Source organism: Scyliorhinus torazame, chromosome 14, assembly GCF_047496885.1.
Source record: "Scyliorhinus torazame isolate Kashiwa2021f chromosome 14, sScyTor2.1, whole genome shotgun sequence".
Taxonomy (NCBI): domain Eukaryota; kingdom Metazoa; phylum Chordata; class Chondrichthyes; order Carcharhiniformes; family Scyliorhinidae; genus Scyliorhinus; species Scyliorhinus torazame.
This window is the reverse complement of record NC_092720.1, coordinates 13850446-13873482: the sequence shown is the minus strand read 5'-3', so window position 1 is coordinate 13873482 and position 23037 is coordinate 13850446. Positions and strand designations below refer to the sequence as shown.

Below are 23037 nucleotides of genomic sequence, written 5' to 3'. Positions count from 1 at the left end.
GGAAAGACTGTGTTTATCAGTTTATGCCCTTGGTGAAGTCTCCTGTCCACTTTCAGATCGTGTTTTCCACCCTTCCCCCCCCCCCCCCCCCCCCATCCCGACCTGTTCTTCTACTCTCCCTTCTTCCTATACACTTTCTCCTCAATCCTTCCTCCTTCCATTCCCTAAGAAATAGGAACAGGAGGAGGCCATTCGGCCCTTCGAGCCTGCTCTATCATTTAATAAGATCACGGCTGATCTAAATCCACTTTCCTGAATTTCTTCCTCATCCCTCGTTTCCTCCTCCTAACCTTTCACCCCACTTCTTCCCTTCTCAGCTTCCTTCTTTATTTCTCTTTCCATTTCGCAACCTCTTGCCCCCCCGCCCCCCACCACCAGTTCCATTCTCTTCACCGCCATTTCAGCCACTCCCTCTCTCAACCTTCCTTCGCTCTCAATTTCAATCACACTTCTGTCAACCCGGCCTCTTTGAACCACTTTTTTGTTCAACTCTCCCCCTCTCAAGCCTCCTTACAACACCCCCCTCCGTTCCAGGACCCCCATCCATCACCCCCCCCCCCAACTTCCCAGAGGCCCCTACTTACCTTCCCTGCACTCTCCCACCCTTCAAACCTCTCCCCTCTACCTTCATTTCATGGGCATGGTTTGGCCGGTTTGGCAGTGCCCCCCAGAGACCTTGGCAGTGTCAAGGTGCCCACACGGGGGGGGGGGGGGGGTGGGAGAGAGCCTCCCTGCGTTTGGGAGACCCCCTGGGTGCCGTTCCACCTGGCCCACTGATCGGCACCCGGCTGTAGCCTCCCTGGGGAGGCCGGTGAATCGCGGGAAACCAGTGCATCCCGGGCAGGCAGGTCGTAAGTAGGTTTACGACCAACTTCCACGAGCGTCATTCGGTCAAGTCCACTTGGCCGGGTTTCCCGCTCTGACGCCTCGCGATGTGTCGGAGAATCCCGGGAGGCGTGGAGGCTGTCGGGGAGCTTGCTGGAGGCATCTCCCGGGATCGTCCTGCCACGTTACGCCCAACGCAGCCGGAGATTCAGGCCCCCAGTCTTTGTTTGCTTCCAAAATTCAACTTCTCAAAAAGAAAACTGAATTCAAATGAGGAAAGGTGCAACCTGCCTTTCTCTCCAGTTCTGTCTTGCTATTCTCCGCCTTGCACAATCTCCTGGATTTTTGCAATTAAAGCCTCTCTCAGGATAAGCTGTTATTATTGACCTTTTCTAACTGTCAATAAATGTAGATCTGACCATTTGGATTCAGAACACAACTTAATTTTTGAAAATGAGACCATTGAAAAGATCAAGTGCTCACGCTCTGTTGCTCATCTCTTACCCTTTACTCTTTCTTTCTCTCACTCATGTCTTCTCCCCTTCATTCATTCATCCCGTATCCCCTTTCTCTCTCATCCTCAAACCCCTCTCCCTCTGTCCTCACTCCCTCGATCAACTTAACCATTTCCTGAAGTTCAAAGAACATAAAAACAAAAGCTGACATAGATGTAGAATTAGGATCAGCCATTTCTCCTCACACTTTTACAAAGACACAACCTCTTTTTTTTTTAAAACTCAGCGTGTACTTTTGAAATTTATCTTCTTGTTTTTCAAAATTATTATGCGGCGATGCCGGCGTTGGACTGGGGTGAGCACAGTAAGAAGTCTTACAACACCAGGTTAAAGTCCAACAGGTTTGTTTCGATGTCACTAGCTTTCGGAGCGCTGCTCCTTCCTCAGGTGAATGAAGAGGTATGTTCCAGAACCATATATATAGACAAATTCAAAGATGCCGGACAATGCTTGGAATGCGAGCATTTGAAGTAATTAAGTCTTTACAGATCCAGAGATAGGGGTAACCCCAGGTTAAAGAGGTGTGAATTGTCTCAAACGAGGACAGTTGGTAGGATTTTGCAAGCCCAGGCCAGATGGTGGGGGATGAATGTAATGCGACATGAATCCCAGGTCCCGGTTGAGGCCGCACTCATGTGTGCGGAACTTGGCTATAAGCTTCTGCTCGGCGATTCTGCGTTGTCGCGGGTCCTGAAGGCCGCCTTGGAGAACGCTTACCCGGAGATCAGAGGCTGAAAGCCCTTGACTGCTGAAGTGTTTCCCGACTGGAAGGGAACATTCCTGCCTGGTGATTGTCGCGCGGTGTCCGTTCATTCGTTATCGCAGCGTCTGCATGGTCTCGCCAATGTACCACGCTTCGGGACATCCTTTCCTGCAGCGTATGAGGTAGACAACATTGGCCGAGTCGCACGAGTATGTACCGCGTACTTGTTGGATGGTGTTCTCACGTGTAATGGTGGTATCCATGTCGATGATCTGGCACGTCTTGCCGAGATTGCCATGGCAGGGTTGTGTGGTGTTTTGGTCACTGTTCTGAAGGCTGGGTCGTTTGCTGCAAACAATGGTTTGTTTGAGGTTGCGCGGTTGCTTGAAGGCAAGTAGTGGGGGTGTGGGGATGACCTTGGCAAGATGTTCATCTTCACCTGAGGAAGGAGCAGTGCTCCGAAAGCTAGTGTTTGAAACAAACTTGTTGGACTTTAACCTGGTGTTGTAAGACATTTAAGAAGGATTTAGATTTGCACTTGCAATCCCAGGGCATACAAGGCTATGAACCAAGTGTTGGAAAATGGGATTGGAATGGTTAGGTGGTGATTGTTTTTGACTGGCACAGAGGGGATGGGCCGAATGGCCTTTTCTGTGCTGAAGACCAAAGAAAAATACAGCACAGGAACAGGCCCATTGGCCCTCCAAGCATGCGCCGATCACGTGTCCTATGTAGACCAACCGCCTGTAGCTTTCTACACTCCGCTGTTCATGTGCCTATCCAGATAAGTCTTAAAGGTCGCTAACGTATCTGCCTCAATCACCTCACTGGGCCGTGCATTCCAGGCCACCACCACCCTCGGTGTAAAAAACTTCCCCCGCACATCTCCACTGAACCTTTCCCCCCTCACCTTGAACCTGTGCCCCTTGTAATTGTCATTTCTGCCCTGGGAAAAATCCTCCAATTGTTCCCTATCTATATCCCGAATAATTTTATAAACTTCTGTCAGGTCGCCCCTCAGCCTCCGTCTCTCTGGGGAGAATTATCCCAGTTTATTCAATCTCTCCACATAGCTAATACCCTCCATACCAGGCAACATCCTGGTAAACCTTTTCTGTACTCTCTCCAAAGCCTCCACGTCCTTCTGGTACTGATTTAGCCTAAACCAGAGGTGTGTTTAGCACAGTGGGCTGAACAGCTGGCTTGTAATGCAGAACAAGGCCAGCAGCGGGGGCTAAATTCCCGTACCGGCCTCCCCGAACAGGCGCCGGGATGTGACGACTAGGAGCTTTTCACAGTAACTTCATTGAAGCCTACTTGTGACAATAAGCGATTATTATTATTATTATTATTATTATTAGTGCGGTGTCCAGAATTGGACACAGTAGGTTTAGCACAGTGGGCTAAACAGCTGGCTTATAATGCAGAACAATGCCAGCAGTGTGGGTTCAATTCCCTTACCGGCCTCCCCGAACAGGCGCCGGAATGTGGCGGCTAGGGGCTTTTCACAGTAACTTCATTGAAGCCTACTTGTGACAATAAGTGATTATTATTAATAGTAGTAGTAGTAGTATTCCAAATGTGGCCTAACCAACGTTCTATATAATTGTAACATAATTTTCGAGCTTTTATACTCGATACCCCGTCCTATGAAGGCAAGCATGCCATATGCCTTCTTTACCACCATTTCCACCTGTGCTGCCACTTTTAAGGATGCTGTATGATCCGACGACTGCATATTCCAAATGGAGATTCCAGATGTGAACAAGAATAACTACTTGAAGCCCAGCCTTCTGGGAGGCGTAGAGACATGCAAAAGATTTTCTTTTAAATAAAGGCACAAAAGCTAACCAATTTTATAATTGGGTGGCATTGCGAAATACATCTTTTTTTCAAGTAAAAGTTTTTCAACTTGTTTCAGCCCTTATTTTGGACATTAGAATTTACAGTTACTGAGAAAAAAAAATGCAGCTGGAAGAAACAAAGGATGCATTGTGAGAAAATGGTGGGAACTTGCTGGGAGGTGTGTGCAATTACCATGGGCCAAACCCAGAGTTAAGATGAACTCAGGAATTACAACAGCTTCAAAAGAAAGCTTCAAAAACGTATCAACAGGAAGCCAGGTAGCACCGACAGGAAAGTTCGGGAAGCGTGATTTGAAATATGCCAATGCTATGTGGATGTTGCCATGGCGATTACTATCTTCTCCCACTCAAGTTATTTCTGTTTTTGCCTCCTCAGGTTTATTCCAATCTATAGAGGACCGAGCCACACATACAAGGTGCAGAGACTAACGGAGTCCACGGGTTACAGCTTCCGAATCCAGGCACTCAGTGACGCCGGGGAGGGGCCCTTCTCCGAGGTCCATGTGTTCAACACAACCAAACTAGTCCCCCCTGCCGTCAAAGGTCAGTCTCCGTGTTTATAGAGCCAACAGTCTGGGGCTCATTTCTCCAGATAAGAAAAGGCTGGGCTGACACAGGCCTCCGTAAAATTTGGAATGTGCTCGACAGGGTAAATGTAGGTCAAATATTCCTTCGTTTTGGAGGGGGGGAAAGGGGGGCTCTAAAGCTAGGGGCTGTCAACATAAGATAGTCACTGAAAAATACAGCAAGGGATTCAGGAGGAACCTCCTTAACCGAGCGAGTGGTGAGGGTGTGGAACTCACCACCACAGGAAGTGGTTGAAAGGAACAGTAAAGGACAATTTAAAGGTAGCTACAGAAACACAACAGGGTAAAAGACCAGAAGGCTATGTTGATAGGGTGAGGCGAACCAGGATGAGGGGAGGTTGGTGTGACGAATGGACCAGTTGGGCCGAATGGCCTGTTTATGTGCTGTACATTCTATGTAATTAAGAACGGGCAGGTATTTTGACAACTCAATGAAGAATGAGGTTGAATGGGAAATAATTGGGGTGAAGTCAAGTTTGGAATTAATTTAAGCACCGTGGGGTTCAGCTGCTTATGGCCGGGATTTTCCGATCCGTTCACCCTGCCAGCGAGAAAGGAGAATGTTGGTGCTCATCCAAAGTGGGATTAGATTAATGAGATTATTTCTGCATAAGATAGACATAGAGTGCTTTGCTAAACTTGCTCCTCATTGCCAAGTAGCAAGGAGACTCTGCGGGCAATGCTTATGTGGTCATCCCTGTCCTGTTAATAAGAAATGTTGATGTATGATGGACGAATAATGCAGCAGCTTGCTTTTACCTTCAGCAAGTTTATTCTGCTCACAGCTCAGCAGAGATACAAGGTCCTTTCGATCCTCCCACCCAACTGTTCCAGCTGTGTCCATTTATACTCTTTTGGAGGTTAAGCTAATAACCATCGCCTGTCTTTCATAAGGCAATTAGCTTGTAATTGCCAAAGCATGCACTTTAAAAAAAAATAATCTTTATCTTCACAGGTAGGCTTACATCACCACTGCAATGAAGTTACTGTGAAAAGCACCTAGTCGCCACACTCCGGCGCGTGTTCGGGTACACTGAGGGAGAGTTCAGAATGTCCCATTCCCCTAACAAGCACATCGAATCATATCATAGAATTTCCAGTGCAGAAGGAGGCCATTCGGCCCATCGAGTCTGCACCGGCCCTTGGAAAGAGCACCCGACCGAAGCGCATAGCTCCACCATATCCCCACACCTCCACCCTATCCCTGTAACCCCACCTAATTGTTTTTGGACACTAAGGGGCAATGTAGCACGGCCAATCCACGTAACCTGCACATCTTTGCATTGTGGGAGGAAACCGGAGCACCCGGAGGAAACCCACGCAGACACGGGGAGAACGTGCAGACTCCACACAGATAGTGACCCAGCGGGGAATCGAACCCGGGTCCCTGGAGCTGTCAACCAACAGTGCTAACCACTGTGCAACCATGCTGCCCACCAAATTGAATGTCACATTCCACCATGCACAGTGGTGGTATTTGAACCCAGGCCCCCAGAGAATTACCCTGGGTCTCTGGATTACGAGCCCAGTGACAATACCACTATACCACTGCCTCCCGTCCCTGACCCTGTGAAGCAACAGTGCTACCCACTGAAGACCCGAGACTGTGTTCCTGACCGCAAGGAGACCCGGGACTGTGTTCCTGTCCCTGTGGAAATCCGGGACTGTGTTCCTGTCCATGTGGAGACCCGGAACTGTGTTCCTACCCCTGTAGAAACCCGGGATTGTGTTCCTGACCGCATGGACACCCGGGACGGTGTTCCTGTCGCTGTGGGAATCCGGGACTGTATTCCTGACTCTGAGGAAACCCGGGACTGTGTTCCTGCCCCTGTGGAAACCCGGGATTGTGTTTCTGTCCCTGAGGAGACCCGGAACTGTATTCCTGTCCCTGTGGAAACCCGGGACTGTGTTCCTGTCCCTGTGGAAACCCGGGACTGTGTTCCTGTCCCTGTGGAAACCCGGAACTGTATTCCTGTCCCTGTGGAAACCCGGGACTGTGTTCCTGTCCCTGTGGAAACCCGGGACTGTGTTCCTGTCCCTGTGGAAACCCGGGACTGTGTTCCTGTCTTGTGGAAACCCGGGACTGTGTTCCTGACCGTGTGGAGACCAGGGTCTGTGTTCCTGACCGTGTGGAGACCCAGGACTGTGTTCCTGTCCCTGTGGAAACCCGGGACTGTGTTCCTGACCGTGTGGAGATCCGGGACTTTGTTCCTGCCCCTGTGGAAACCTGGGATTGTGTTCCTGACCGCATGGAGACCCGGGACAGTGTTCCTGTCCCTGTGGAAACCCGGGACTGTGTTCCTGTTCCTGAGGAGACCCGGAACGGTGTTCCTGTCCCTGAGGAGTCCCGGAACTGTGTTCCTGTCCCGGTGGAAACCCGGGACTGTGTTCCTGTCTCTGTGGAGACCCGGAACTGTGTTCCTGTCCCTGTGGAAACCCGGGACTGTGTTCCTGTCCCTGAGGAGACCCGGAACTGTGTTCCTGTCCCTGTGGAAACCCGGGACTGTGTTCCTGTCCCTGAGGAGACCCGGAACTGTATTCCTGTCCCTGTGGAAACCCGGGACTGTGTTCCTGTCCCTGTGGAAACCCGGGACTGTGTTCCTGTCTTGTGGAAACCCGGGTCTGTGTTCCTGACCGTGTGGAGACCAGGGTCTGTGTTCCTAACCGTGTGGAGACCCAGGACTGTGTTCCTGTCCCTGTGGAAACCCGGGACTGTGTTCCTGACCTATGGAGATCCGGGACTGTGTTCCTGCCCCTGTGGAAACCTGGGATTGTGTTCCTGACCGCATGGAGACCCGGGACGGTGTTCCTGTCCCTGTGGAAACCCGGGACTGTGTTCCTATCCCTGAGGAGACCCGGAACGGTGTTCCTGTCCCTGAGGAGTCCCGGAACTGTGTTCCTGTCCCGGTGGAAACCCGGGACTGTGTTCCTGTCCCTGTGGAAACTCGGGATTATGTTCCTGACCACATAGAGACCCGGGACGGTGTTCCTGTCTCTGAGGAGATCCGGAACTGTGTTCCTGACCGTGTGGAGACCCGGGACTGTGTTCCTGACCGTGTGGAGACCCGGGACTGTGCTCCTGACCGTGTGGAGACCCGGGACTGTGTCCCTGAGCCTGTGGAAACCCGGGACTGTGTTCCTGTCCCTGTGGAGACCCGGAAATGTGTTCCTGTCCCTGTGGAAACCCGGGACTGTGTTCCTGTCCCTGTGGAAACCCGGAACTGTATTCCTGTCCCTGTGGAAACCCGGGACTGTGTTCCTGTCCCTGTGGAAACCCGGGACTGTGTTCCTGTCCCTGTGGAAACCCGGGACTGTGTTCCTGTCTTGTGGAAACCCGGGACTGTGTTCCTGACCGTGTGGAGACCAGGGTCTGTGTTCCTGACCGTGTGGAGACCCAGGACTGTGTTCCTGTCCCTGTGGAAACCCGGGACTGTGTTCCTGACCGTGTGGAGATCCGGGACTTTGTTCCTGCCCCTGTGGAAACCTGGGATTGTGTTCCTGACCGCATGGAGACCCGGGACAGTGTTCCTGTCCCTGTGGAAACCCGGGACTGTGTTCCTGTTCCTGAGGAGACCCGGAACGGTGTTCCTGTCCCTGAGGAGTCCCGGAACTGTGTTCCTGTCCCGGTGGAAACCCGGGACTGTGTTCCTGTCTCTGTGGAGACCCGGAACTGTGTTCCTGTCCCTGTGGAAACCCGGGACTGTGTTCCTGTCCCTGAGGAAACCCGGAACTGTGTTCCTGTCCCTGTGGAAACCCGGGACTGTGTTCCTGTCCCTGAGGAGACCCGGAACTGTATTCCTGTCCCGGTGGAAACCCGGGACTGTGTTCCTGTCCCTGTGGAAACCCGGGACTGTGTTCCTGTCTTGTGGAAACCCGGGTCTGTGTTCCTGACCGTGTGGAGACCAGGGTCTGTGTTCCTAACCGTGTGGAGACCCAGGACTGTGTTCCTGTCCCTGTGGAAACCCGGGACTGTGTTCCTGACCGTGTGGAGATCCGGGACTGTGTTCCTGCCCCTGTGGAAACCTGGGATTGTGTTCCTGACCGCATGGAGACCCGGGACGGTGTTCCTGTCCCTGTGGAAACCCGGGACTGTGTTCCTATCCCTGAGGAGACCCGGAACGGTGTTCCTGTCCCTGAGGAGTCCCGGAACTGTGTTCCTGTCCCGGTGGAAACCCGGGACTGTGTTCCTGTCCCTGTGGAAACTCGGGATTATGTTCCTGACCACATAGAGACCCGGGACGGTGTTCCTGTCTCTGAGGAGATCCGGAACTGTGTTCCTGACCGTGTGGAGACCCGGGACTGTGTTCCTGACCGTGTGGAGACCCGGGACTGTGTTCCTGACCGTGTGGAGACCCGGGACTGTGCTCCTGACCGTGTGGAGACCCGGGACTGTGTCCCTGAGCCTGTGGAAACCCGGGACTGTGTTCCTGTCCCTGTGGAGACCCGGAACTGTGTTCCTGTCCCTGTGGAAACCCGGGACTATGTTCCTGTCCCTGTGGAAACCCGCAACTGTGTTCCTGTCTCTGAGGAGAGCCGGGACTGTGTTCCTGTCTCTGAGGAGACCCGGGACTGTGTTCCTGTCTCTGAGGAGACCCGGGACTGTGTTCCTGTCCCTGTGGAAACCCGGAAATATGTTCCTGTCTCTGAGGAAACCCGGGACTGTGTTCCTGTCTCTGAGGAGACCCAGGACTGTGTTCCTGTCCCTGTGGAAACCCGGGACTGTGTTCCTGTCCCTGAGGAAACCCGAAACTGTGTTCCTGTCTCTGAGGAAATCCGAGACTGTGTTCCTGTCTCCGAGGAGACCCGGGACTGTGTTCCTGTCTCTGAGCAGACCCGGGACTATGTTCCTGTCCCTGTGGAAACCCGGAACTGTGTTCCTGTCTCTGAGGAGGCCCGGGACTGTGTTCCTGACTGTGTGGAGACCCGGGACTGTGTACCCGTCCCTGAGGAGACCCGGAACTGTGTTCCTGTCCCTGAGGAGGCCCGGGACTGTGTTCCTGTCCCTGTAGAAACCCGGGACTGTGTTCCTGTCCCTGAGGAGACCCGGAACTGTGTTCCTGTCCCTGAGGAGACCCGGAACTGTGTTCCTGTCCCTGTGGAAACCCGGGATTGCGTTCTTGTCCCGGTGGAGACCATGAACTGTGTTCCTGACCATGTGGAGACCCCGGGACTGTGTGCTCATAGCTGTCTCAGCCCTTTAGCTTAAGAGTAACCCCTTCTACGTTGCAGTCAGATGGCTAGGCAGAGCGAGACACCAAGAGTGACAGAGGCTGAGGGAGAGAGGAAATGTTGACTCTGTCAACCAGGGCTGGATTTGTCCAAGGTTTGTAAACATGAACGGCCAACATTTGAACAGACTGTACCCTGCCAATACCTGATACCTGCCTCAGACACCTGAGTACCGTGTTTAGGGTTTAATTACCTGGGTGATTGCATTTGCCCAGGCCGCATTGTTACAGAAATCCCTCGCCACAACTAGATTTACACAGCTTTGCAAATCTGCAAAAACACTTTGAACAACAAACCCCACCTCCCCACCCCTCCTGCCCAAGCCCACCTACATCAGCAACATGGTGCTAGTTTCTGGGAATAGTGTCAGCCATGGCTCAGCAGGAGGCAACGTCTTGCCTCTGGCCCAGAAGGTTGCGGGTTCCAGGCCCACTCCGGTGACCTGCTGGTGCTCTGGGCTCTGGTCTGAGGGAGGGCTGCACTGTTGGTGGTGGTGCCCCATTGATGATATGTTAAACGGAGGCCCCCACCTCAGATAGAAGTCAAGTATGGCACTAACGTGAGGAAGAGCAGGGGCGTTCTCCCCAGTGACCTGACCTATATATCCATCAATCAACGCCAAGGTGTTTCTGGGATCTTGCTGTGCTGCCACGCCTTCGATTCTACCACAGTGACGGCCCCTCCAAAGTACCTCGATGCTCATGGGGCACAATGAAGCATTCTGGAATCATGAAAGGCGCTATACAAATGCAGCTTTTCTCCTTCCCTGCAGAATGATGACAACGCTGGTGTTGGGCTAATGGCACTGGGTGTGTGACCCGGCGATTTAGGGGAACGTGGGTTCAAACCTCACCACAGCAGCTGGTGTAACAAAATCTGGAAAATATCGAAACAAAAACTCGTCATTGCCATGGTGAAACTGTCCTCCATTGTTTTAAAAAGCCGCCTCGTTCAGTACGATAATAATCTTTATTAGTGTCGCAAGTAGGCTTACATTAATGCCCTTTAAAGAAGGAAACCTGGCCTCCTGACCCGGTCTGGCCTACACGTGACTCCAGACCCACATCGCGATGTGGTTGGCTCTCAAACGGCCCAGCATGGCTCTCAGTTCAAGGGAAAGTAAGGATGGTTAACAAATGCACAGGGCTAAATCGCTGGCTTTGAAAGCAGACCGAGGCAGGCCAGCAGCACGGTTCGATTCCCGTACCAGCCTCCCAGAACAGGCGCCGGAATGTGGCGACGAGGGGCTTTTCACAGTAACTTCATTTAAAGCCTACTTGGGACAATAAGTGATTTTCATTTCATTTCATTTCAAATGCTGGCCCAGCCAGCGGGACCCACACACCAAGGGATATTTTAAGAACCGCCTCTTTTTCGGGAACACCTGTTATTCGCTTTCAGAAGCCAACCGGCACCGTCTATGCCAGCCTGCAAGCTGGCCGGCAGGCTCGGAGTGAACGTCCTGATTGACGTTTGTGTGTTTTCTGTTTGTCTCAGCCCCTCGGGTCGCTCAGTTGGAAGGAACCGCCTGCGAGGTCACGTGGGAAGGACTGCCCCCAATGAGAGGTGACCCGATGAGTTACATTCTCCAGGTCACTGTGGGCAGGGAGCTGGACTACAAACAGGTAAGGACGGAGGGGTGGGTGTGGGTGTGGGGGGGGGGGGGATGGATGAGGGGGTTGGGGGAGGGGCTGTTTGTCATTGAGCAATGGGAATGGTCCTGAATTTCCCTCGGGTTTGGGAGGTACCATTCATATCATTTCTCTTGAACACAATTTTAGCTCGATTGGTGGGGTGGGCTGGGTTCTTCTGATACCCATCGCCTAGTCGCCATTGGAAAGGGTGGAACCGAATGGACTTATTGTTGGGGAGGTATTCCCTGATGTCAATTGAAAGGGGTGGGTCTGTCCGGTGACCATTGAAGGGGCCACTGCGGTACCACTCGAGGGCAGAGTTCTTCTGGACATTGTTGATATTCTGACACCTAACGTCCAAATAAGTAGGGTAAATTTTGAAAGCCGTTAAAATTATTCTTAACAATATCTCATTTGGGGTAACCAATGGAACTACGATTTTAAAGAATTCTTTCATTATAAACCCACAGAATCCCTACAATGCAGAAGGAAGCCATTCAGCCCATTGAATCTGTGCTAACCCTCTAAAAAAGCACTCTACCTAGACCCACTCCCCCGCCCTGTTTCTGCAACCCCACCTAACCTGCACGTCTAAGGACACTTAGGAGAAATTTAAAATGGCCAATCCACCTAACCTGTACATCTTTGGACTGTGGGAGGAAACTGGAGCACCCGGAGGAAACCCACGCAGACACGGGGAGAACGCGCAAACTCCACTCAGTCACCCAAGGCCGGAATTGAACCCGGGTCTCTAGCGCTGTGATGGAGCAGTGCTAACCGATGTGCCACCCTTGACCTGCTGAGCATTATCCTTTGACACGTCCATTCAGTCCCTCAATCCCGTTCTACTCAATGAGATCCAAGTGGACCTTTGCCGCAACATAATTCACCTCTAGTCTTTGATGCACCTCATCCAGCAAAAACATATCCATGTCAATCTTGAAATTTCCCCCAACTTGGGAACTCTCGCAGGAAGCTCTAGATGTTGGATCCAGTTGGAACGTTCAAGAATGTGGTGGATAAGTTTTTCCTGTTGAAGGAAATGGAGGAATTTGGAACTGAAGCATCGGAGGTAAATGATGTCCAGATGCAGACCAGCCTGATCTAATTGGGGCTCAAGGGGCTGAATGGCCTTCTCCTGTTCCAAATGCTACTGGATGGGTTTGAATGTCCTGGGAGAAGAGTGAAAGGGGAGTTAACCTGTCATTCAGTGTTATAGAGTCACCAGGTGGAACCCCAACCTCTCTTCTCCTTACACCAGAGATTGATCAGGGAAGCATGATAGGAACAATAACGATGGACCGAATGGCCTTGTTCTATGCGATAATTATGAAGGGTTTTGATAGAGTAAATAGCGAGACACTGTTCATATTGGCGGAATGTCCGATACCAAGATGACACAAATTGAATGTAATTGATTCAGGTCGAAATGTGCCCAATACTTTAACCAGCTTCGATTGTTCAATGGTACTGAGCTCAACAAATCAGGGAGATTGCAGATTCAACTCAGTAATGAGGTAGCCAGGCCAGCCGAGAGTGGGACTAGGAACGAGGAACGTCCGGGTATAGGATTACAGAGCCTTCAGTTTCCAAACAGCCGACTCTCATTCACCCTGTAAGCTTTCATAGGATGAATTTGGAAAGAATTTGAGGTGACCCGCTCCTACTTTGAAAGATTGAGGTGGAAGTGTTTGAAACAATTCAACAGGAAGAAGCAAAGGGAACATTTCCGCTGGGACAGTCGGGAACAAGGCGGGGGGGGGACAAAATGTTAAAATTAGAGCCAAACGGTGGAGGGTTAAATCGGGAAGCATTTTCCTCCACATAGAGTAATGCAAATGTGGAACGCTCTCCATCAAAAGGCTTTGGGCGCTGGGTCGTGGGCGTCGATCGGGCCTTTCCAGATGGGGGCGGATAGAATTTTGATAAATACCAGTTTCAAGGTGGAGCAAATGTGGGTACGTGGAGTTGCGGTACACATCAGCCACAACCTGAACAGAATGGTGAAGCTGGGTTGAAGGGCTGAATGGCCTCGCTCCTATTCCCTTGTGTGGAACTATCAGAATAGCTCCAGGAGAGGAGAAATGGACGGTTAAATCTGTTCCTTTCGCACAGTCTACCGGCACACAAATCAAACCAGGAAGCCAAAGAATCATCGGCAGAGTGTCTGAAATTCCTCAGCGTGCAGTACGCCGGATCGAAAGGTCTATATGAGCCTGCAGAGGCCCAGGGAAAGTGGACAGTATTTATGGTGCCGCTTGAGTGCACGCTGAACCTGTTGCTATGACACAGCATCTGCATGAGGCCTTCATCAGCGTCAGAGCTTGTCTAGTAATAGTAAACAATGATTGGGAACCAGGAAGCTACCCGAGGTTGTTGACAAATGTTTCCTCAACGCTTAGGGTAAGGAAATGTCTGCTTGCTTGTTCCTAGATGTTATGAATAGGAGGCGGGGGGGGGGAGGGGAAGGAAGGGAGATTATCACAGGTTGTCTAACATCCACACCCAGTAGCTCAGAGAAACCAAATTGTAGGCCGATATACTATCTGAAATAAAAATCCTGCCTTTATTGAGGAAAACGTTATTTTCTCTTCATCATCGAGGGCGCAGTGGGTTAGCACTGCTACCTCACGGCGCCGAGGTCCCAGGTTCAATCATGGCCCCGGGTCACTGTCCGTGTGGAGTTTGCACATTCTCCCCGTGGGTTTCACCCCCACAACCCAAAGGTGTGCAGGGTAGGTGGATTGGCCACGCTAAATTGCCCCTTAATTGGGAGTAAAAAGAAATGGACACTCAAAGTTTATATGAAAAGAATAATAATCTAGGGCTCAATTTAACGCCCCAAAAACAGGGTCCCGTTCTGGGCGCATTGAGAACTGCCCCGCTAGCAAACGAGACTCTGTTAGGGTTTTTTTGCCTCGGCGAGGAACACCCCACCAAGGCCACACAAACTTTACTTACTCCATTTTTAAATGCCACCCCGATCTTTCGATTCCCCTTGGACGCCTCATCATGGCTTCCACACCCCCAATGCCTCAACTTACCTCTTACGGAGTCCTTGAGCCTCCACCTTGCCCCCCTTTCTTAAGGGCAGGGCACCCCCAGACCCGATCCCCGGCGCAGGAAACCTAGCATCCAGGCACCTTGGCACTGCCAGCCTGGCACCCTGGCGATGCCCCAGCCAGTCTGGCAGTACCCCCTGGGTACCACACTGCCCAGAACCCGACCACCAGGGGGCCTCCAATGGCCTGGGAGACCACCCCAGGTGCCGTTACGCCTGGTCCACATTTGTGTGGAACAGTGTTAACCGGCACCGTGGTGAGGTCTCCCAGGCGCGGCGGGTGTTTATTCCCGAGCCTTGTGAGAATCGGACACTGACAGATGTGAGAGAGCCTAATGATTCATTTCTATATATTAACCTGGATCTCGCCCAGTGAGAGCAACATCCAGATCGCGAGATCTCGCCAGGTATCACGAGGCGATCCGAGCATCGTAAATCTCGCGAGAGGCCTCTGGCACGATTTAACGATCTTGTTGCTTCCCCGAGTCAGGCCCCTCATTTTTTTGTACTCCTGCCTGCTCAAACCCCAACGTGCTGACAGCACAGGCTCAAGCTAGCATTGAAATCCCTGACACCAACACCCCCCAAACCTGGCTTGTCACCTCTGGTTGGATGTATTCCTGGAGGTCTTATGACAAGGCCTCCCACTTACAACCATTACGCCCTCAAACCCCCCCAACCGCTGCCCCACATTGCTTCTGCCATTGGTCTCCCCACATGTCAACTCTTGTGGTTCGCTTTCCCATAGCCAATTGGAAGGCGAATGGGCCCTTTGCGACCTGATTGGCTGGTTCTGGTTCTTCACTGTCTGTTGGCCGGGAGTCTGCAGGAATTGAAGATCATTCTCCAGCACAATCCTATATGCGACCCTGGAGAAGAATCATCGGGAGATTATTTCTTGTCATTTTCTTTGAACATTTCTCTTCACCAGATATAAAAATATCGAAAATGTGGGGGGGGAAGAGAGGCCATGTGACTGACAATCACACCCAATGGGGTAATGAGTCCTTTTGCGATCCAATGTTAAGTCATCCTCTTCCCCGTCCAGTAGGGACGCACTGCATCGCCTAACGTTGGAAGTCGGATGAGCTACCTTTTACAGATTGTGGATGAACCTGGGGGCCGTTCTAAGCATTTTCCTATTGCAGTGTAAACACTAACGCTCATAAGACCATAAGACATAGGAGCAAAATTAGGCCACTCGGCCCATCGAGTCTGCTCCGCCATTCAATCATGGCTGATATTTTTCTCATCCCCATTCTCCTGCCTTCGCCCCATAACCCCTGATCCCCTCATTAATCAAGAACCTGTTCTGAACATTTAAAACTCACAACTTTTTAATGCCCCAATGATATTTCTGCCTGGGATTTTGCTCGGAGTAGCGCCCAGGAGATTAATCTTCGACGTCATTGATTACATCCCCCAATATTCTCAAATCAGCTTCTCAGGGCCAGGCGTCTTCTTGTGAAATTGGCCCCAAGGTGGGCCGTGGTTTGAATGAAAGTATAGCCAAACCACAAGGATTTCTCTGGAGTGCCCAGGAGGCAGAGATTCATGCCCCTGATCATGAACCAGCTGGGATGTGGGTGTGCTGAACATCAGGCAAGGCTGCACTCAGATATTGAGCTGATGTTTCAAAGCAGCATGAGGGTACATTAGGAGAGGTGAACACGGATTAGGTTCTAAGGAGTATCTTAAAGGGATAAAGAGGGATAGAGAGGTTGAAGGAGGAAATGCCAGAGCTTCGGGGCCCAGGCACCTGTGAAACAGTCAAAGGGATGCAATCAGAATCCCGTACCCGAACAGGCGCCGGAATGTGGCGACTAGGGGCTTTTCACAGTAACTTCATTTGAAGTCTACTTGTGACAATAAGCGATTTTCATTTCATTTTAGGAGCTGGTTTAGCATACTGGGCTAAATAGCTGGCTTTTAAAGCAGACCAAGGCAGGCCAGCAGCACGGTTCGATTCCCGTACCAGCCTCCCCGAACAGGCACCGGAATGTGGCGACTAGGGGCTTTTCACAGTAACTTCATTTGAAGCCTACTTGTGACAATAAGCGATTTTCATTTTTTTTTTCAACTGCCCAAGAGACTGAAATTGGAGAAGCCGAGAGATGGTGGCGGGCGGGGGGGAAGTTACTGAGATCGGGAGAGGTGAGACAATGAGGGATTTGAAAACCAAGATGAAGCTAGTTAAAAATAAATGACTTTGAAAACTGGTTATTATGGAGATGTGGGGATAGGAGATCCTTGCCCCAAGATGTGGGACCTGGGTGTATGAATATTGCTTTCTGAACAAATGGCTGTTAATTAGAACATCCCATTCTGGCTCTAACAGTGTCGGAGTGTTTTATTTGCTGTGCCGATGTTTTGCACGGTGTCATTGTCCACTACAGATGTCTAGGGACGATATTAAACCACTGCCACTCCAAACCAGTTTGCTAACATCTCTCTGGAAAGGTCTGGCTCTAATTGCCTCCTTGTCCTAAGTTGCCCGACCAGGGGAGAACGATCTATGGATCCCATTTGTGCCGCTTAATAGCTTGAAAATTCCAGTCAAATCCCCCTTTTAACTTTCTAAATTCCAGGCAATGCCATCCCAGTGTGTGCTCGTTGCAACTTTAAGGTGTGGAGTTTAGTTATTGTCATAATATGCACCCATGCACATCATGAGGTAAAAGCAGGCAGTGACAGACACCCAGGTGAGCCAATCAACATACAGAACAGAACACAACCAATCACAAGACAGGACACCAGAGGGGGACTTACACCTATAAAACACAGGAGGCATCAGCACTCTGCCTCTTTCCACTGGTGATAGCTGTAGTGACAGTCAGGGTGTACAAATCATTCAACACCTCCAACATGTGGATCAGAGCTAGCCTGGTCGAGATAGATAGCTTTAGTTTACTTAGGGTAGAAGAGAGTCAACCCACAGGCAGATGTGTGTTTCGTTACCAGAGTTCAATAAATCTTATATTGAACCAACGTTTGGTGTATTCTTGATCAGTTAATTGCAGCATGTGCAATCTGCGTTACCCCAGGGTGAACAACACAACAGTTATCACTCTGGTAAATCTTTGCCGCTCTGATAGCACATTTGTTTAATTGAGATGGTGCAATGAATGGACGTGTAGAGAGGTTTTTCTTTTCCATTTAGGGTTCCGCGCCCCATTCATTATCTGCATCTACATGTATCACCGATACATGAATGTGCGTCAATCCTCCTGTTGCTGACTGCTCTGCTTATTCTGGCAATGGTTGACTATGCAGCAAAGTGCCCAGCGCTCCCAAGTCACAACTCCAAGGTAACTATGCATCCACTGTTAGGGAGAAGTGGTCTCGACAAGGTGAGCTCCTCATCCAATGTCGTGTCCATGAGCAGACCTCCCTCTTCCAGCTTTGTCACTTCTAGACTCCTGGGTCGGACCTGCAGTTCGCTCGCTGTATAAACCTGTTGTTTAAAGCTGCTGGGATGGTTCACATTACATTCAGCTTGGTGTTAAATGAACAAGTTTGTTAAAATAATGGAGAGGGGAGCAATCTGCTGGAGGCCTGATCTGACATCATCCTTTCACAGCAACATGGCCGAGCCAGCTCCTCAGTTGTACCAAAAGCGTTCAAGAGAAGCTGCCAACATCACCTTCTCAAGGGCAGCTAGAGGTAGGGAGCAAATGCCAGCCCTGCCAGTCATACCGACACTGCATGAATGATGTACAAACACAAAGGTTGACAGGGTTAAAATCTCCTCCAAAACCTTGAGGTGCTTATCTGGCTGATTGTGTTATCCAGTCCCTAACACTCCTTTGATTCAGAGTAAGTAAAGCAAGCAGCTCACAACAAGCCTCGATAACAGGAATTGAACAAAGGACGAGTTCAGCATGAAGTGTCGATCAGTGATTACACTTTAATGATGTCCCATTTTACTCACAAAAGCCTAGAGAGAGAGAGATAGGTCCCAGTGTCACTGCAGTGATTATATTTGTCCCTTTACGTCACTGGCAATTTTCAGCTGAGGGACACAGAATTGACAAGAAGCCTTTTGAGAAGGTGTGAGAGCACTGTATTGGCCCTGTGAGTCAGCCCCTGTCATTGTCTGTACTGCACACCCTCGCTTTGTCTCCGAGTGCAGGAGTGTTGTTGGACTGAATAAACATTTCACACTCTGTACTCTCAATGCAGGAGTGTTGCTGGACTGAATAAGCATTTCACACTCTGTACTCTCGATCAATGATGTGTCATCGCATTATGACAGCTTGTTTGTGTCAAACCAGTAAACAATCGAGTGATTAACGTACGTGCACCGGGAGGGCAAGGAAGAGCATTTAGTGACAGGAAGCAGAGAATAGTGGTTAATGGATGTTTTTTCAGATTGGAGGAAGGTTTGTCGTGGTGTTCCCCAGGGGTGGCAATGTTGTTGGGAGCCTTGCTCTTCCTGATCTATTTCATTGACCTAGACTGTGGTGTTCAGGGCACGATTTCAAAATTTGCAGACGATACGAAGATTGGCAACTGTGATGAGGATAGACTGGAACTTCAAAACATGTTGGTGGATTGGGCAGACAAGTGGCAGATGAGGTTCAATGCAGAGAATTCTGGCAGGATGAATATAGAGAGAGTCTAAAATAAAAGGAAAAACTCTAAAGGAGGTGCAGGAACAGAGGGACCTTGGTGTACATGTACATAAGCCATTGGAAATGGTAGGGCAAGGGAGGCATGGTGGCGCAGTGGTTGGCACTACCACCTCACGGCACCGAGGACCCGGGTTCGATCCCGGCCCCGACTCTGTGTGGAGTTTGCACATTCTCCCCGTGTCTGCATGGGTCTCACCCCCACAACCCAAAGATGTTCAGGGTAGGTGGATTGGCCACGTTAAATTGCCCCTTATTGGAAAAAAAAATGAATTGGGTACTTTAGATGATAAGAAAGAAAATGGCAGAGCATGTTGAGGGAGCAGTTAATAAAGTACATAGTATCTTAATATTTTTAATAGGGGCATTGAAGACCAGAGTGAGGAGATCAGATTGAACTTGTATAAGACCTCACCTGGAGACTATGTCCAGTTCTGGGTGCCATATTTGAGGACGAATGTGAAGGTATTGGAGAGAGTGCAGAGGAGACTCACGGGGATGATTGCTGGGATAAACAGCTGTAGCTATGAGGATGGATTGGAGAGGCCGTGACTGATTTCCTCGGAGAAAAGAAGAACGAGAGGAGATTTGATGGAGTTATTCAGGATCTTGAGGGGTATGGACAGGGTAAATAGTGAGACACTGCTCACACTCAAGAACTGGAGGGCCCAGATTCCAAATACTGGGCCAAAGGAGTAAAAGTGATGTGAGGAAACTTTGTTTCACCCGGGGGGGGGGGGGGGGTCGGATTCTGCAACAAACTCCCTGAGAGGGTGCTGGAGGCAGGTTGGATCGAGGTGTTCAAAAGGGGATTATATTGATTTCTGAAAAGATTTGATTTGATTTATTATTGTCACATGTATTAGTACACAGTGAAAAGTATTGTTTCTTGCATGCTGTACAAACAATGTGTACCGTACATAGGGAAGGAAGGAGAGACTGCAGAATATAATGTTACAGTTATAGCAAGGTGTAGAGAAAAGATCAACTTAATACCAGGTAGATCCACTCAAAAGTCTGATGGCAGTAGGGCTAAATCTGTAAGTAATTGAATTAGAACATTGTTAGAGAGTTTAAAAGAGTTGGAATTAAGTTTTAGAAGGGCAGCACAGTAGCATAGTGGTTAACACTGTGGCTTCACAGCGCCAGGGTCCCAGGTTCGATTCCCTGCTGGGTCACTGTTTGTGCCGGGTCCGCACATTCTCCCCGTGCCTGCGTGGGTTTCCTCCGGGTGCTCCGGTTTCCTCCCACAGTCCAGGTTAGGTGGATTGGCCAGGCTAAATTGCCCATTAGTGTCCAAAGAAGATTAGGAGGGGTTATTGGGTTACGGGGATAGGGTGGAAATGAGGGCTTAAGTGGGTTGGTACAGACTCGATGGGCCGAATGGCCTCCTTCTGTTCTGTATGTTCTAAAAAAAAAAGGAGAGTGAAAGATAGAGTTAGAGGATATGCTGGGGACAACTTGTAAGAAGTCGCCTCGCTCCAGCGCCTTCTTGAAATGAATGAAATGAAAATCGCTTATTGTCACAAGTAGGCTTCAAATAAAGTTACTGTGAAAAGCCCCTAGTCGCCACATTCCGGCACCTGTTCGGGGAGGCTGGTACGGGAATTGAACCGCGCTGCTGGCCTGCCTAGGTCTGCTTTAAAAGCCAGCGATTTAGCCCTGTGCTAAACCAGCCCCAGATTTCCTGAAACCATCTTGGAGAATCCAAAGGAGTGAATGGGCAAGCTTAGGGGATCAGACAGGAGAATGGGACAAGGTAGAATGCTCAATCAGCGAACCATTGCGGACTCGATAGGCCCTAATAGCCTCCTTCGGCACAGTAAAGATTCTGTGATTCTGGGTTGAAGATTGATACAGGGCTATGGTGGTGGGGGGGGACCAAGGTCGTTGGGGGGGGACAAGGTCATTGAATTTGTTTAGAATAGCTCCGGTACTCGGCACAGTCACCGCGGGTTGAATCGCCTCGTCCTTCTCTGTAATCTTCTCCGTTGTTTATGGTTTTCATTTCCCCGGCCCATCTCGCAGGTGTACAAGGGAGAGGACACGACATTCCAGATCTCAGGCCTGCAGACAAACACAGACTACCGCTTTCGGGTTTGCGCCTGCCGTCGTTGCCAAGACGTGTCGCAAGAGTTGACCGGACCCTTTAGCTCTTCCGCCATTTTCACACTACGAAGGAAGGAGTCCCCTCCCGCCAGTGAACTGCGAGGTGCAGAAATGGCCAAAATGAGGAGTGCGATGCCCAGCGACGAACAGTTTGCGGCCCTCATCCTCGCCGGGTTCGCCAGTTTATCCATTTTCATCGCCTTTGTTTTACAATATTTCATCATGAAGTAACAGAGGACGAAGAAAGCAACAAAAAAAAACATTACGCATATAATTCTTGAGGTATAAACTTAGCCAAATACTAGTGCCAGCAAAAAACCATTTAAATATTCCTGTTCAACTTCTATTAATCGTCTTTTATTTTTAAGTTTGGTTTAAAAAAAATTCCCCTTTTCCTTTTTCCTTTGGTTCAGGCCCCAGTTTGGGCGGCAGGGGTTTTAACCAAAACAGGGGGGGGGGGGGAAGGGGGGGGGGGAAGCGAAATGAAAGCCACAGTGGCTCCTTTCTGCACCTTTTCCGGAACTTACTTTGACACTTTCACCGCATGTCATTAGATGGCCGCTCATTAAAGCTGGGTTGTCAGCTGGGTGAGGGAGCTGTGAATGAGTTAAAGTATTCTCCCAGCTGATGGTTCAGTTGGAGGTTTTAGCTATATATATATATAAAAATATATATTTTTTAAAGAAATATTTACGCTGGGAGGGAGGGTAGGATGGAGAGGAGAGAGAACAAGCTTCAGATTGTCCGGAAGCATCTATTGGTCAGAAAGCTGGCAAATTGGGCTTGTTTATTTTACGTGGATGTGTTAGCGGGAAATACAATGAGCGCCAAATTTAGTTTAGCTGTAAAAGGGGGGGACGTTGCCCCCAATCAGTCCTGATGTTGGCACCTCAAATCTACCTGGCAATTTGGGTGCCTTATTGCTGTAATTATGCCAAGGCAGATCCCCTTTGCCAAGCTTGCGTTCACTGCCTTCATGTGGACGTCACAAGTGAGAGCTACAGCATAGCACCGTGGGTGCGGTTGTGAGAGGTGGGCCCGCGTGGAGAGAGAGGGGCCCTGAAGGACGAGGCTGCAGCCTCCGATCGACCACTGCGCACCCGGATTTATTTTTAAATGTGCCCCGGGCACCACCCGGGGAGCCTGATTCCCCACCCGCCCTCACCAACCCCCCGTCTCCACAACCACCACCTCCATCAGGCCAGCCGGTACTTGCTGGCATTGTATTTACCAGCCCCACTGTCCGTCATTTGCTTGCTGTGAAGGTGCCTTATTGCACTCATCCAATCAGAATTCTCTTCCACCGCTCTTTCCAAATGTTGCAGCTCAAACACTTGCTCCCTTCTCCATTTGTGCCTTTGGTCACCGCTCTGAGACACTGCCAAATTCAACACTGCCATTTAATAGGGAGCAGGCGTGGATTTACTTCCCAAATTTTTTAAACCCCCCCCCCCTTTTCATTTCGTCCTTTCCCACTTTTGAGCTGCCAGTGAGTTGCTTTAAAGCTCATCTCCCTCCCCTGGTGTAACGCTTACGCGCTGCAATCCACAACCTTTCCAGGTCAAGTCCCAGTTAGAAATGGATCAACTGGGACAGGTGCTACAATGGGCCTCAGTGCCTCTGGGGTTTCGGGAGGGGAGGGGACTATCAAGCAATGGGATGACGTGGGACAGGTGGAAGGGCTCCAGGTGCCAGTGGGCCATGGTCAAGTCAGGTTGCTCAGGGGCAATTTCGAATGACGGCAAAATGTGTCCGCCTGTGATTCCCCTTTGGGTTGAACAGCCGGCTGATAGGCAGCTGTCTAGACCCCTGCGTAAAGAATTCTTGCTTGGATGAATATACTGGAGATCTTCTATTGGTACTTCAACAAAGGTCAGC

The 23037-nt window shown here is 50.3% G+C and overlaps 2 protein-coding genes across 2 annotated transcripts in view; one reads left to right on the top strand and one right to left on the bottom strand.

The window, feature by feature from the left end:
• Window positions 1-23037, bottom strand: part of dynlt2b (dynein light chain Tctex-type 2B) — an 832392-nt gene that overhangs the window by 45078 nt on the left and 764277 nt on the right. The window lies entirely within an intron of this gene.
• LOC140389450 (fibronectin type III domain-containing protein 3B-like) lies at window positions 4104-21503 on the top strand. The gene is made up of 4 exons (XM_072473586.1): window positions 4104-4183; window positions 4285-4451; window positions 11222-11349; window positions 21079-21503. Exons 1-4 carry the CDS (start codon window positions 4104-4106, stop codon window positions 21388-21390), a joined length of 687 nt encoding a protein of 228 aa, XP_072329687.1. The 3' UTR covers window positions 21391-21503.

Coding starts and splice junctions, on each gene's coding strand:
- LOC140389450 (XM_072473586.1), top strand. CDS start 4,104: ATGAACTCAGGAATTACAACAGCTTCAAAAGAAAGCTTCAAAAACGTA. Junction 4,184..4,284: donor CAGGTAGCACCGACAGGAAA/GTTCGGGAAGCG, acceptor TTGCCTCCTCAG/GTTTATTCCAATCTATAGAG. Junction 4,452..11,221: donor AGTCCCCCCTGCCGTCAAAG/GTCAGTCTCCGT, acceptor TGTTTGTCTCAG/CCCCTCGGGTCGCTCAGTTG.